Genomic DNA, 15,294 nt, shown 5'->3' on the forward strand with positions numbered 1-15,294 from the left:
CACCCTTATCCTTGATGACACTCTGTATTCATACGTTCAATCAGGTGTTGGAAGGTGTCTCGGATAATGGCAGCCCACTCTTCACGGAGTGCTGCACTGAGGAGAGGTATCGATGCCGATCGGTGAGGCCTGGCACGAATTCGGCGTCCCAAAACATCCCAAAGGTGTTCTATAGGATTCAGGTCAGGACTCTGCAGGCCAGTCCATTACAGGGATGTTATTGTCCTGTAACCACTCCGCCACAGGCCGTCCGTTGTGAACAGGTGCTCGATCGTGTTGAAACATGCAGTCGCCATCCCCGAATTGCTCTTCAATATTGGGAAGCAAGTAGGTACTTAAAACATCAATGTAGGCCTCTGCTGTGATAGCGCCACGCAAAACAACATGGGGTGCAAGCCCCCTGCATGAGAAACACGACCGCACCATAACACAACCGCTTCCGATATTTACTGTTAACACTACACACGCTGGCAGATGACGTTCACCGGGTATTCGCCATACCCACAGCCTGTCATCGGATCGCCCATGGTGTACCGTGATTCGTCACTCCACACAATGTTTTTCCACTGTTCAGTCGTCCACTGTTTATGCTCCTTACACCAAGTGAGGTGTCGTTTGGCATTTACCGCCGTGATGTGTCGCTTATGAGCATCCGCTCGGTCATGAAATCCAAATTTTCTCACCTCCCGCCTAACTGTCATAGTACTTGCAGTGGATTCTGATGCAGCTTGGAATTCTTTGTGATGCTCTGGATACACTCCTGGAAATGGAAAAAAGAACACATTGACACCGGTGTGTCAGACCCACCATACTTGCTCCGGACACTGCGAGAGGGCTGTACAAGCAATGATCACACGCACGGCACAGCGGACACACCAGGAACCGCGGTGTTGGCCGTCGAATGGCGCTAGCTGCGCAGCATTTGTGCACCGCCGCCGTCAGTGTCAGCCAGTTTGCCGTGGCATACGGAGCTCCATCGCAGTCTTTAACACTGGTAGCATGCCGCGACAGCGTGGACGTGAACCGTATGTGCAGTTGACGGACTTTGAGCGAGGGCGTATAGTGGGCATGCGGGAGACCGGGTGGACGTACCGCCGAATTGCTCAACACGTGGGGCGTGAGGTCTCCACAGTTCATCGATGTTGTCGCCAGTGGTCGGCGGAAGGTGCACGTGCCCGTCGACCTGGGACCGGACCGCAGCGACGCACGGATGCACGCCAAGACCCTAGGATCCTACGCAGTGCCGTAGGGGACCGCACCGCCACTTCCCAGCAAATTAGGGACACTGTTGCTCCTGAGGTATCGGCGAGGACCATTCGCAACCGTCTCCATGAAGCTGGGCTACGGTCCTGCACACCGTTAGGCCGTCTTCCGCTCACGCCCCAACATCGTGCAGCCCGCCTCCAGTGGTGTCGCGACAGGCGTGAATGGAGGGACGAATGGAGACGTGTCGTCTTCAGCGATGAGAGTCGCTTCTGCCTTGGTGCCAATGATGGTCGTATGCGTGTTTGGCGCCGTGCAGGTGAGCGCCACAATCAGGACTGCATACGACCGAGGCACACAGGGCCAACACCCGGCATCATGGTGTGGGGAGCGATCTCCTACACTGGCCGTACACCACTGGTGATCGTCGAGGGGACACTGAATAGTGCACGGTACATCCAAACCGTCATCGAACCCATCGTTCTACCATTCCTAGACCGGCAAGGGAACTTGCTGTTCCAACAGGACAATGCACGTCCGCATGTATCCCGTGCCACCCAACGTGCTCTAGAAGGTGTAAGTCAACTACCCTGGCCAGCAAGATCTCCGGATCTGTCCCCCATTGAGCATGTTTGGGACTGGATGAAGCGTCGTCTCACGCGGTCTGCACGTCCAGCACGAACGCTGATCCAACTGAGGCGCCAGGTGGAAATGGCATGCAAGCCGTTCCACAGGACTACATCCAGCATCTCTACGATCGTCTCCATGGGAGAACAGCAGCCTGCATTGCTGCGAAAGGTGGATATACACTATACTAGTGCCGACATTGTGCATGCTCTGTTGCCTGTGTCTATGTGCCTGTGGTTCTGTCAGTGTGATCATGTGATGTATCTGACCCCAGGAATGTGTCAATAAAGTTTCCCCTTCCTGGGACAATGAATTCACGGTGTTCTTATTTCAATTTCCAGGAGTGTAGATGTCTGCCTATTACACATTACGACCCTCTCCAACTGTCGGCGGTCTCTGTCAGTCAACAGACGAGGTCGGCCTATACGCTTTTGTACTGTACGTGTCCCTTTACATTTTCACTCCACTATCACATCGGAAACAATGGACCTAGGGATGTTTAGGAGTGTGGAAATCTCGCGTATAGACGTATGACACAAGTGACACCCAATCACCTGACCACCAAGTCCGTGAGTTCCTCGGAGCGCCGCATTCTGGTCTCTGACGATGTGTAGTGATTACTGATGTCGCTGATATGGCAGTAGGCAGTAGGTGGTAGCACAATGCACCTAATATGAAAAACGTTTGTTTTTGGAGGTGTCCGGATATTTTTGATCACATAGCGTATCCAAGAACCTAATCCGCATGCTCGGAGCTTCGTCAACAGTCTCAGAGCGGCATGATGTCAAACGCCTCCCGAAAGTTTACGAATATGGAACCTGCTTGCTGCCCTCCATCCATGGTTTGTAGTATACCACGTGAGAAGCTTTTCTGACCAAGGAAATTTGTTATATTCGAACTCTGAATGTGGTCAAGGATTAAGCAACAAACCGTTGTCAAAGATATAGATCTATAATTATGGACTTCCGTGCATTACTAGGATCAGGAGACACTAACGCTCGTGAAATACGCATGCAAATATGAAAACATCAATGTTCAGACCTTCAAGTAAACAGTTACTGTTTACTTCTATACAGAAGAAAGCAATAAAACGACTGAACGAAAAGCACTGCACTATGTACACTAAGGTATTTGCTGAAAAAAAAATCGTAAAATTGTGTACAATATTAACATTATAAATACGCAGTACATTTACTGTATGACCTCATTCTCAAACAATTAACTTTAAAACATATGTTATGGTTACGTGATTTATTTTGGGCACTATATTTTGTAAGTCAGTAAATATTTCTTTTTTTATATCTCAGTACGAAAATTTCGAAAAACGATATAAACGTGACTGTAAAATTTGATATACAGTATAAAGGTTTACAAGGAACTGACATGTTTTATGGCACAACTGAGTTGTCAGATTATCTGTGTATTAAAACAGGGAACTATTAACAGAACAGACAGCTATGTTACAATATGTGTAAAAGGCTGCTACGCTGGTTGTAAAGTATTGTAATACTAAAGAGAAAAATAGAGTGATAGCTGCTCTACGCTAGTTGGCGTTCTTTGCGAAAATTTGCTCATTTAAAGAGTGCGGCTGCACCCTGAACAATATGTGCTCTGGCTAGATAGCGTATTTAAGAATGTAAGATGCAACCTATTTAACCATGGGCTAATTTAAATAATCATAGTTCATGATGAACAGTTACCTGTATTTAATTATTGCGTAAGGAAGCGCTGTGGGACATGCCCTGGATCTGAGATGGTTTGGGCGTGGAATGAATTTCATTTATCCAAAACTTGTATATAATTACGGGTAAAATGAACATTTATTGACTACGTTATCTGAATTAAAGCGCTTGTGAACATAAAAAATTTTATCGGTGCTGATATGTACCAAGTTCCATGCATGATAAATCTTAAACCATGGTCTGAATCCGCTACTAAAATCGTGGTTTATGAAACGGGGATAATCAAAGGATGGGTTAAATACACGCACGTAACACTCAGAACCAATTTATGAGATTTACTATGAGGAGAAAAGAAAAATAGCAAAGATCATTCAGCATGACCACACGTCGCTAACAAAGAGCTGCTGCTCCCTCGATTTTAGCACGTGGAATTAATATGTAAAGTTACCATCAAAATACACAAACGAAGATCAAAACATAACCTGAGAAAGACATTTAATTCAAATCCACAGTATCGGAAAAAGATGTCGAAAGTTACAGTACAAAAGGGCTTTTAAACCGGAACACTAACACGTCATGTTAATGAACAAAGCAAGTAACGAACAAGTAGCAATTTCAGGATAAATGGATCGAAACTGGATAGAATTTATCAGAAACGTAAGAAGAAGCGAGAGCTGATGGGTCTTAAACTAAAACGCGATGGTAATGAACAAAACAAGTGCCGAACAGGGGAGGCGCGGAATAAAACGAATTGAAAAATCAGTGGCAAAATCACAGAGATACGTATTATGCACACGCATGTCGCTCTTCGAAAAACAGAAGCTGGTTGAAATCTCACCTCCATTTGTTCAGTTGACTAGTGAAATCAAACAAAGGCTTAGGAAATCCCATAAATTTCAATGCATTTACTTTCGCGATATTAAAATAAATGTCACCTCAGCAACCAGTTGACTATAAAGCTAGGCTGAGGTGCCAAAAGTCATGGCTAGCGATATGCACGTATACAGATGGCGGTATTATTTAGAACACAACGTACAAAGGGGCAGGGTATTGGCAGATCTGTCATTCACACTCAGGTGTTTCATGTGAAAAAGTTCCCGAAGTGATTATGTCCGACGGGATTTGACAGACTTTGAACGCGTAATAATAATTGGAGGTGGATGAATGGGAATTGAATACTCAATATTCCGAGATCCACAGTGTCAATAGCGTGCCAAGAACACCAAATTTCAGGCATTAACTCTCACTAAGGATGACGCAGTGGCCGACGGCATTCACTTAAAGCCGAGAACAGTGGTGTTTGCGGGAGTTGTCAGTGCTAATAGACAAGCAACACTGCTTGAAATAACCGTAGAAATCAATGTGTGACCTACGACGAAAGTATACGTTAGGACAGTGCGGCGAAATTTGACGTTAATTGGCTATGGCAACAGACGACCGACGCGAGAGCCTTTGATAACTGAGCGAAATCACGTGCAGCACTTGCCCCGAGTTCGTAATCATATCGGTTGGACACTAGACCACTGGGAAATCGTGCCCTGGTCGAATAAGTTTCGATTTCGGTTGATAAGAACTTATGGTACGGCTCAAGTGAGTGGAGACACCACGAAGTCATGGGTCCTATTCATCAACAAGCCATTGTGCAAGCTGGTGGCAGGTCCATAATGGTGTAGACTGTGTTTACATGTAATGGAGTGGGTCCTCTGGCCCTACTGAACCGATCATTGATTGGAAATGGTTATGTTCGGCTACTTGGAGCCCATTTGCAGCCATTTACGGACTTCGTGTTGCCAAAAAACTATGGAATTTTTATGGAATAAAATGCGCCGGGTCACCTGACCACAATTGTTAGCGACTGGTCAGGAGAACATTCTGAACAATTCGAGATAATCTGTTTCGCCCGACATGAATCCTATCGAACGTTTATGGGACATAATCGAGAGATCAGTTCATGCTAAAAATCCTGCACCGACAAGACTTTCACAATTATGTACAGCTATAGAGGCAGCTTGGCTCAATATTTATGCTGGGGACGTCCAACGATTTGTTGAGTCCCTGCCACGTCGAGTTGCTGCACTACGCCGGGCGAAAGGAGGTCCGACATGGTTTTACGAGGTACCTCATAACTTTTGTCGCATCAGTGTATAAGAGAAAAGTGTTAGGACTTCAGTTAGACCGAAAATTTATACAACTTTTAATTTTAACCAAACTATTGAGGAGAGGTTCTTCCGAGCAACCGATCTTACGAAGGTACCAGCGAACAGTGGCGAGCTGCCCTAAAGGAACCAGGGTTTAACCTTCCCACGAAAGTGACCAGCCTACCGCATTGTGCCAACCTATACTAAAGGCTCGGTAAAGGCAAACACAAACCTCTTAGCTTCCCACCAAGCACCTATTAAAGTTGGCCATAGTGTCACAGTAACAGCCTACTCTAACTGCTACGGTTATTAACGTGGAATTCGTAACTGCACATATCGTTTTATTATTCCAGGACGGAAAAGAAAGGACAGGTACAATGGAACAGGCACTGAGGCATTCTAAACACGAGTGTGGGACTCAAAGCAGTAGCAAAACTTAATGGACTGTGTGCATGTACAACTAAATTAGACATTTAGCTGACAAATGGTTCAAATGGCTCTGAGAACTATGGGACTTAACATCTGCAGACATCAGTACCCTAGAACTTAGAACTACTTAAACCTAACTAATCTAAGGACATCACACACATCCATGCCCGAGGCAGGATTCGAACCTGCGACAGTAGCGGTCACGCGGTTCCAGAATGAAGCGCCTAGAACCACACGGCCGGCCAGTTAGCAGACAAGTTTATTATGAAATGCGAACGCTCTCAGCTGCTCACTCTGTTTATACCAGAGGAAAGCTACAAACTGCACCGCAACTTGACATGCCAAAGGTATTGAGATGAGGTTATTTTAAATAAAATATCATGAAGACGCTCACAAAGGGTTGCTTCAGTTATAATACGGGTTTTCATTTTACTAAGTAATTGTGATATTTTCCAGTGTTTGTGATCAAATGGTTGCACTGTGGTATGATTTGTAAGATAAAATACTCCTTCCTACTTTGTAAATGTTAAATGAAATTTTTTAACCAAACCTATTCTCATGGCGAGAAACTTGTGTTTTGTAAGACTTTTGCGATTTCTTAACATTTAAACCCGATTGCTAAACATTGTTCCAATATAAAACCATCTTGTAATAATCCCAGTTAAGTGAAATGTACGTACCAGACAAAAAACAATGTAAAATACCTAAAGTTGTCACTATGTATCAAAAGGTTATTTAACGGCAGGTTTTTTAAATGGTTTATTAGGGAGCTGGTTCTGAGTCAGTTGCTCTTGAAGAAGAGATGTGATATGTTCAACTTGTTTTTTGACAAAACTGGTATTGGTAAACTGCAAAGAATCATAAAACTTCTTACGAATTAGAGAGAACGAGGTCAATTCTGGGGGTCCTACAATTATTAAAATTACGGCTTTGTAATATACCGCGTGTTTTGCAGCAGGTAAAGCACTCTTCTCCGTAAAAGTAAAATTTTATGAACTACTCTTATTTTTTATATTCTGCTCAAGTAATTCCTTTGATATTAGAGAATGTCTTATGTACAGTTTACTAGCGTTGAGAGTGATCACATACTCTCAAGTATGTTAATGTAGAAACACTTTGTATCAGTTTTACTGTCAATTAAAAGTAACGGAAGTTATTGGCCTACTGTTGAATGATATATGCCTACTCTTGAATCAAAGTTTATTATGTATTCTAGAAGAAATTGATATATGTACATACATACGCAAAACAGCCAGACAGCGTACTTAATAAACAAAAAGTGTTACAGAAAAAGATATATATAGGCATCAAAATTTCAACACTGTTTTAACTGAATAATTTTGGTTTTAAGTTTATGTCCTGGAAATGAAAAATTGTCCCATTTGAAGTGATATGTTGCATTATTTTGCAGTATCATGTCTTTTGTATATTCTGCCTTCAGATACCACTGTCAAAAATTGTAATTTTCATAATTATGTGAATACGGGTCACAGACAATATAAATATCATCTTGGAAATAACAAAAGCTAGGTAATGTAGACTCCCTGACCTGCGAGTTCAATGTTTACTCTACATGACAAACTGTGTACTATTTTATTTTCAGATCCTGTCGTATTAACTGACAAGCATGTCATTGCTATAGAAGTGCATAATGTAAGTAGACTTATATCACTTCTATATATGTACTGTTATCATTTTGTAAAAATCAATGCACATACTGTTGTTTGTGTTGGATGCCACTGGTGATGGGTTATAAAACCCGAAAACCGGTTTTGACGAAGAAAACACTTCTATTGAAGGTCATGGTGTATATAAGATGTGTTTTAATAGACGGCATGAATGATGCGACTCTTTTACTGCGTGTACAGCGAAAATACAGTAAGCGATAGATTTTTCTCCTTTCATAATTTTGCGGCGGTTGTCAGCGAGAAAATGTTTGGTAAGGATTTGAACCTATGAGTTAAGTTTGTTGCAAGTCACGAAGTTCTCTCGTCATCAACTATATTATTTTCGTCTTTCTTCGATTTTCTCTCAGTCCACCCTTTAGACTGTTCATTTCATTCAGCACATCAGGTAGTTCTTCTCCACTTTCACTCAGGATAGCAATGTCATCAGTGAATCGTATCATTGATATCCTTTCACCTTGAATTTTAATTCTTTTCCTGAACTTTTCCTTTATTTCCATCACTGCTTCCTCGATGTACAGATTGGATAGTAGGGGCGAAAGGCTACATCCTTATCTTACACCATTTTTAATACTAGCACTTCGTTCTTGGTCGTCCACTCTTATTATTCCCTCTTGGCTGCTGTACATATTGTATATGACCCGTCTCTCCCTGTAGCTTACCCCTACTTTTTTCAGAATTTCGAACATCTTGCACCATTTTACATTGTAGAACGCTTTTTCCAGGTCGACAAATCCTATGAACGTGTCTTGATTTTTCTTTAGTCTTGCTTCCATTATTAACCGCAAAGTCAGAATTGCCTCTCTCGCGCCTTTACCTTTCCTAAAGCCTAAATGATCGTCATCTGGCGCATACTCAATTTTCTTTTCCATTCTTCTCTATAGTATTATTGCAAGCAACTTGGATGCATGGGCTGTTAAGCTGATTGTGCCATAATTCTCGCATTTGTCAGCTCTTGCCCTCTTCGGAATTTTGTGGATAATGCTGTTCCGAATGTCAGGTGGTATGTCGCCAGACTCATACATTCTACACACCGACGTGAACAGTCGTTTTGTTGCCACTTCCATCACTGATTGTAGAAATTTTGATGGAATGTTTTCTGTCCCTTCTACCTTATTTGATCTTAAGTCCTCCAAAGCACTTTTAAACTCTGATTCTAATACTGAATCCCCTCCCTCTTCTAAATCGACTCCTGTTTCTTCTTCTATTACATCAAACAACTCTTCCCTCTCATAGAGGCCTTCGGTGTACTGTTTCCTCCTATCTGCTCTCTCATTTGCATTTAACAGTGGAGTTCCTATTCCACTCTTAATGTTACCACCCTTGCTTTTAGTGTCACCGAAGGTGCTTTTGACTCTCTTGTATGCTGTGTCAGTCCTTCTGACAATCATATCTTTTTCGATTTCTTCACATTTTTTATGCAGCTATTTCGTCTTAGCTTCCTTGCACTTCCTATTTATTTCATTCCTCAGCGACTTGTATTTTTGTATTCCTGAGTTTCCTGGAACATTTTTGTACTGCCTCCTTTCATCGATCAATTGAAGTATTTCTTCTGTTCACCATGGTTTTTTCGCAGTTACCTTCTTTGTACCCATGTTTTTCTTTCCAACTTCTGTGATTGCTCATTTTAGGGATGTCAATTCCTCTTAATATGTACTGGCTACTGAGCTATTCCATATTGCTGTATATACAGCCTTAGAGAACTTTAAGCATATCTCGTCATCCTTTAGTAGTTCCGTATCCCACTTCCTTGCGTATTGATTCGCCCTGACTAATCTCTTAAACTTCAGCCTACTCTTCATCACTTCTACATTGTGATCTGAGACTATATCTACTTCTGGGTACACCTTACAATCCAGTATCTGATTTCGGAATCTCTGTCTAACCATGACGTAACATAAATGAGATCTTCCCTTATTCCCCGGCCCTTTCCAAGTATATTTCCTCCTCTTGTGATTCTTGAACAGAGTATTCGCCAATACTAGATGAAGTTTATTACAGAACTCAATTAATCTTTCTCCTCTCTCATTCCTTGTCCCAAGCCCAAAATCTCCTGTAATCTTTTCTTCTGCTCCTTCCTCTACAACTGAATTTCAGTCCCCCATGGCTATTAGATTTTCATCTCCCTTTACGTATTGTATTACCCTTTCAGTATCCTCATATGCTTTCTCTATCTCTTCATCTTCAGCTTGCGACGTCGGCACGTATACGTGAACTATCTTTGTTGGTATTGATTGGCAGTCAATTTTGACAAGAACACCCCTATCACAGAACTGTTCACAAGAACTACCTCTTCGCCCTACCTTCCTATTCATTACGAATCCTAAACCTCCTACACCCGTTACACCATTTTATTATCAGTATAGAATTACCTGATTTATGTTCAATCAGTTATCACCAAAAGCTTGCGTATTGAATGACGATTCGTAAATACTCATGCTGAGAGTAATGTTACTTCTGCAGCTTTCAGTTCAGTTAGTAGTAATTTTTGATGAAACGTTGAAGCAGAGCGAACTAAAGGCTTCCTAGAAATTACAAAACGGATATTTTCGTAATTTCCATACCCAAATGAAGACAGGGAAAATGGCGAATGGAGCATCAAATCCACCAAAGTGAGAAACTATTTGCTTGAAAGTAATCTGCTTCATTAAGGGAAATTACACTATGGATATTTGATTGAATTTTTATAGACACCTGAGGAATCTCAAATGGACAATTTGCTTATCAAATTAACCAGAATGAAGTCTAGCTTTGCAAAATAGTTTTAACTGCTTGAAAACAGTGAAGTTAATTGTCAAAAATTTTTCAAACTAGCGAGTCGAGAGAAAATTGTCATCCGAACTTTAATAGCCAAACGAAGAGTGTAAAACGGAAAAATGGGGTATCAAACTGACCAGTATGACGTTTGATTTTGCAAAAAATAAATTAATTAATAAAATAAAATATTTAAATGCTTGAAATTTGGTAGTATAGTTGAAAAATTAGAAATTTGAGGAAAAACTTAAATATTTCATGAACAGCTGCTCCTAGTTATGTGAATGGGCCTAGAAATTTTGCATATAAAACGTTAGACTGGTGTTAAAGTTGTGGAATTCTTTCTTTTGTGTTGAAAATATAAAATTAATATCAAATTACAATGTAATTTGAAATAACTTTGCTTTCTGTTGATCTATATGAACTCTTATTAATAATATAATACTAATCGAGATTTAAATATACTATACTTCACGTCTTATTTATGGATTCTTCCGTTACTTCTTGGTAGAAAAGTTGCACATTTAAGGCTCAATAACAAGTAAAAGTAAAAGAACGAAAACAAAGTAGTTGTTATTTAACCTTATACTATATTTCTTCCTTTCTAACTTGAAAATAAAAAAGGTTGAAAGAAACGGCAATTTTTTGTGAAATGATTTGTCTAAAATTAAGAAACAAAATATGCTGAAGAAATATTTGATGTGCTTCACTTATTGCAAAACGTCTCGAGCAGAATTTAAAGGCGTCTAAAATGTTTCTCTCATCTGTTATGTTTTTTACTTTTAGACAAATTATTTCACAAAAGATTTGAGAGTTATTTTCTTCAAATACTTCTTCATTCGGGTATTGGATACTTGCTTATGCTTCGGTGTGTTGTTTGTTATTTGACGGTAAGTTCTCTACAGTTGGTTTTATGTCTGTAATTTGCATAGAGGTGCACTTGTTCCCTGTGACAAAGGATATGGCAGACAATTATATAGTATTTACTCTCAGAAACAGTCCCCTAAACTAATGGAGCTGATAGATGCTTATAGCCTTAGTTTGGGGCCTCACAGAGACATGTGTAATCAGAAGCGAAAATGAAAAGAAAAGACAATGAGGAGGTCTGTAGAGTCTGTTGTGCATGATATTTGCAATGCTAACCTTAGGATTGCCTGATGGTGAAGCACGTTCTTCAGTAACTGTCGATGAAGCCGCCCGTGTGCAGTGTTCTTTGGCAATGTATGTTGATCAACCACTTGGCCGCTGTCAAGTACTGCCAATCGTTCGCCATTTCGTTTATGTCCAGAAAAAAATCGCTCTCCCTCTGTTCTCGTCGAATTGGTGTGTTCCATGTCAGAAAGGTTGCAGTTCAAAACTTCCAACTCGGCGGCCACCATCAACATCATATGAACAAAGAAGCTGTCTACACTGAGGCAGGACTGAGCTGCGACCAGGGTGCAGAAGGACTGGACGACGTACAGGAACTCGTACGTGGGAGACGCGTAGACGTCGACTGGGAGCCAGACGGGCAACGGCAGCTGCCGGTGGGCGTCCTGGTGCTCCTTGTCGGTCTTTGTGACGGCGCGGGACAGCACGGGACAGAGGACCCAGCCAATCGTCGCCGGCACCGTCACCATCTGCGCAAACGAGAAAACCATGTCATCGCAATTCTTGGAGGACTGTTTGGAAGTAAGATCTATACAGAAGTTTGGTCAGAAAACTGTGGAACACTTGAACGATTTACTCGTAAACTGTTCACCTCCTCCTGAACTAAAACAGTCTTTTATCTCCTGGGGAAAGACAGGTCCAGTTTTAAACGCACTTGACTGTCATAATATTTAACTACATATCGCAAAGGAGCGTAGCCATGTATGGAAGTGAAACACGGATGATAACAAGTTTAGACAAGAAAAGAATAGAAGCTTTCGAAGTGTGGTGCTACAGAATAATGCTGAAGATTAGATGGGTAGGTCCCGTAACTAATGAGGAGGTACTGAATAGAATTGACAGAAGAGGAGTTTGTAGCACAACTTGGGTAGAAGAAGGGGTCGGTAGGTAGGACACGTTCTGAGGCATCAAGGGATTACCAATCTAGTATTGAAGGGAATCTTGGAAGGCAAAAATTTTAGAGGGAGACAAAGAGATGAATACATTAAGCATATTCAGAAGTATATAGGTTGTAGTAGTTACTCGGAGATGCAGAAGCTTGCACAGGATAGAGTAGCATGGAGAGCTGCATCAAATCAAACCGAAGACCACTACAACAACAACACGCTCTGTTGAATCGACCATTTGTGTTTAACATACATGGGCAACAACCTATCACTCCGTATTAAAAAAGTAGAAGTGGGGTGCAGAGAGATTGTAACTTGGGGTGTATTGTGATATTTGGTTCGGTTATTTAGTGATATAGCATTGCCCATAAAAGCTGGCACATGGTTGTTAACTGTTAGTAAGTTACATTTATCATAACTTATTTTTGTCAGTTGCTGTTAGGAATGAACTGAACGAAAAGTGATAACTCATTAATTACCAGTTTTGTGGTTATAGATCACGATGAATGAATGTGAGTAGCATGAGCGTTGAATCTATCAACTGTTGTTATTAATTACGCTAACTGTAGCACATAGTTTTAATAACCTTAAGTTATAATCTACATCTGTATTGCGTAAGCCATGTTACAATGTAAGGCACGGAGTACTTCCGGTAGCATGAAGTGCAATGGAGCCTGGAGACTTCGTCTAACCCTCACAATCCTGAGTTTGCTCTAGTGAGAGTCCCCTATACCACTAATATGTCTACAAAACAGATTTTGCAGAACCTGAAAATATTTTTGTACGTAATCCTGTTACTAAATAGGCTTATAACTCAATATGGACTGAAACAGACTATTTCACGATTTAACGAAATTTATTCTGATAATAGATTCAGTGCTTTCTCTTCCTATCTTTATCAATGCCTCCTTTTTCTTCCTCTACCTGATTTTTTTCAAGTTAACATACGTTAATACTATGTACTATTTTCCCAAGTTTTCCAAACCTATGTTATTAAGTTTCATAAATGGTAGATAGTCCCGAAAACATTAGTCACTAATTCACTCATTCCACCTACTCACTCACCTTGTTCTCAATGTAAGACATAGAATCAAATTATAAAAATATTTGTGTCCACTTCTAATCTTTCTCTCTTTACGTTTTTCTTTGAATTTGTTTGTCCTCTCATGACAGTAACTTAAATTAACATAACCAATGCTCCTATCTGTGTGTTGATCCAACACACTCTCAAATAACGTATGTTTTCAATACTACATTGGAATAGTACTTCATCATATAACATACAATTTTTATTATCTTCTTTCATACCCAAGTTTTACCTAACATTTTATTTATTTCATCTTCACTTTGGTCCTTGTTCAGATACTTATAAGATATTTTGCATTTCCCTTCCAGATTCGTTTCATGTACAAAATTTTTTATCCTGTAACCCTATAACAACTCAGTACTGGGTAAATTCCCTAATGGTAACCTTCACAAAGTATATTGCACTATATTTTCTATCCCTTTCAAATAACTCACATTTAAATTCAGACTGTTTGGGTAGTAGTGCTCATCAAGTTAATATACAGTGCAGCAGCTGACACTTCTCGAAGAAATGTAATGCTCTAAAATCAGTATTGTGCCTCCAAAAGTATGTTTTGTTCTTTTTAATCTGCCAAAATACTGAGCAATAGGGACAATCTTGTTAATGTGCTATCAGTGGATGAGATTTCTTAAAAGATGTTCTATGATTAGGATGCTCCCAACAAGTAGGTTTTGAGCGTCTGAAAGGAACTGGTGATAAGAAGTATTTCTCTTCCAGTTATTCTATAGTTTCTTTCAAACCATCTAAGGGTTCTACTACTAAGAGCAATTGTTCTTTGCTCGTCCTTATTTTCTCCAAAATTTTGAAACAAGTCAACACCAGTACAGTACTTACTACTATATGTTTCCAGACAGAAACGTTCGTTGATATGAGAGTGATTGTCTCATCTTGTGCCAATGCCTGCCTAGCGCTCAAACTTCTGAGACAATTTTCTTCCCAAAATCGGACTATTGTCCACGACAGACCAGTTGAAGAAGGATCATTGGAAGCATGCCCCTGACATATTTCCACTAAAACCAACAGAACTAAATAGATGATTCAATTACTTTTTATGTATAAATGAAGAATTTTGAATAGGTTCGTTTTCACTGCGTTTCCTGTCCCTTATGCGGATATAATGAGCCCCCAAAATGTGAATTCTGTTTTATATAAATTGCAACTTCTTCATTGTTCGACTTGTAATCCTTTTCATGAAGCCGAAACACGCCACTGGATTAACGACTGTACTGTCCTCAATACTCAGCAGCAGTTAACCGACCAGTATCACGTATAGTTATTGAAGCAGTTACCTCTGCCCCCAGTACCTGATCTAACGCTCTTATCAACAAAGAGGCTACATTCAAACCGAAAGACTGCCTTACAGTGATAATATTTGTCCTAAAGAAAAAGATCGTCTTTAAATTTACGTCCTCGGAATAGTGCTTGTCTATTCTTATAATACTATACGAGTATGCTCATCTTATATGGTCGAGTTCGAAGCTATGCATTTAGTATAATGCTTCTCATGCTACTTTTATGATATTATCTTGTCATTTATGGCTTATACAGACTTATATTATGCTGCTTCTATATTGATTTTTACGTTATTTTTTGACAGCTGATTCCATTGCGTTGTTATCAGGCTATTATCTTAGACATTGATTTTTATATTCT

At 40.5% G+C, this 15,294-nt stretch overlaps 1 protein-coding gene across 1 annotated transcript in view; it reads right to left on the reverse strand.

Annotated features, from left to right (window-relative positions):
* Positions 1–11,398: 11,398 nt before the first annotated feature.
* The window catches only part of LOC126201611 (uncharacterized), a 28,010-nt gene continuing 24,114 nt past the window's right edge, over positions 11,399–15,294 (reverse strand). The window contains exons 2-3 of the mRNA XM_049936802.1: positions 11,662–12,137; positions 11,399–11,465 (exon numbers count right to left, since the gene is read on the reverse strand). Of these exons, the coding sequence (XP_049792759.1) occupies positions 11,399–11,465; positions 11,662–12,137 (543 nt within the window). The remainder of the gene's footprint in view (positions 11,466–11,661; positions 12,138–15,294) is intronic.

This window comes from Schistocerca nitens, chromosome 1, assembly GCF_023898315.1.
Source record: "Schistocerca nitens isolate TAMUIC-IGC-003100 chromosome 1, iqSchNite1.1, whole genome shotgun sequence".
Classification (NCBI taxonomy): Eukaryota; Metazoa; Arthropoda; class Insecta; order Orthoptera; family Acrididae; genus Schistocerca; species Schistocerca nitens.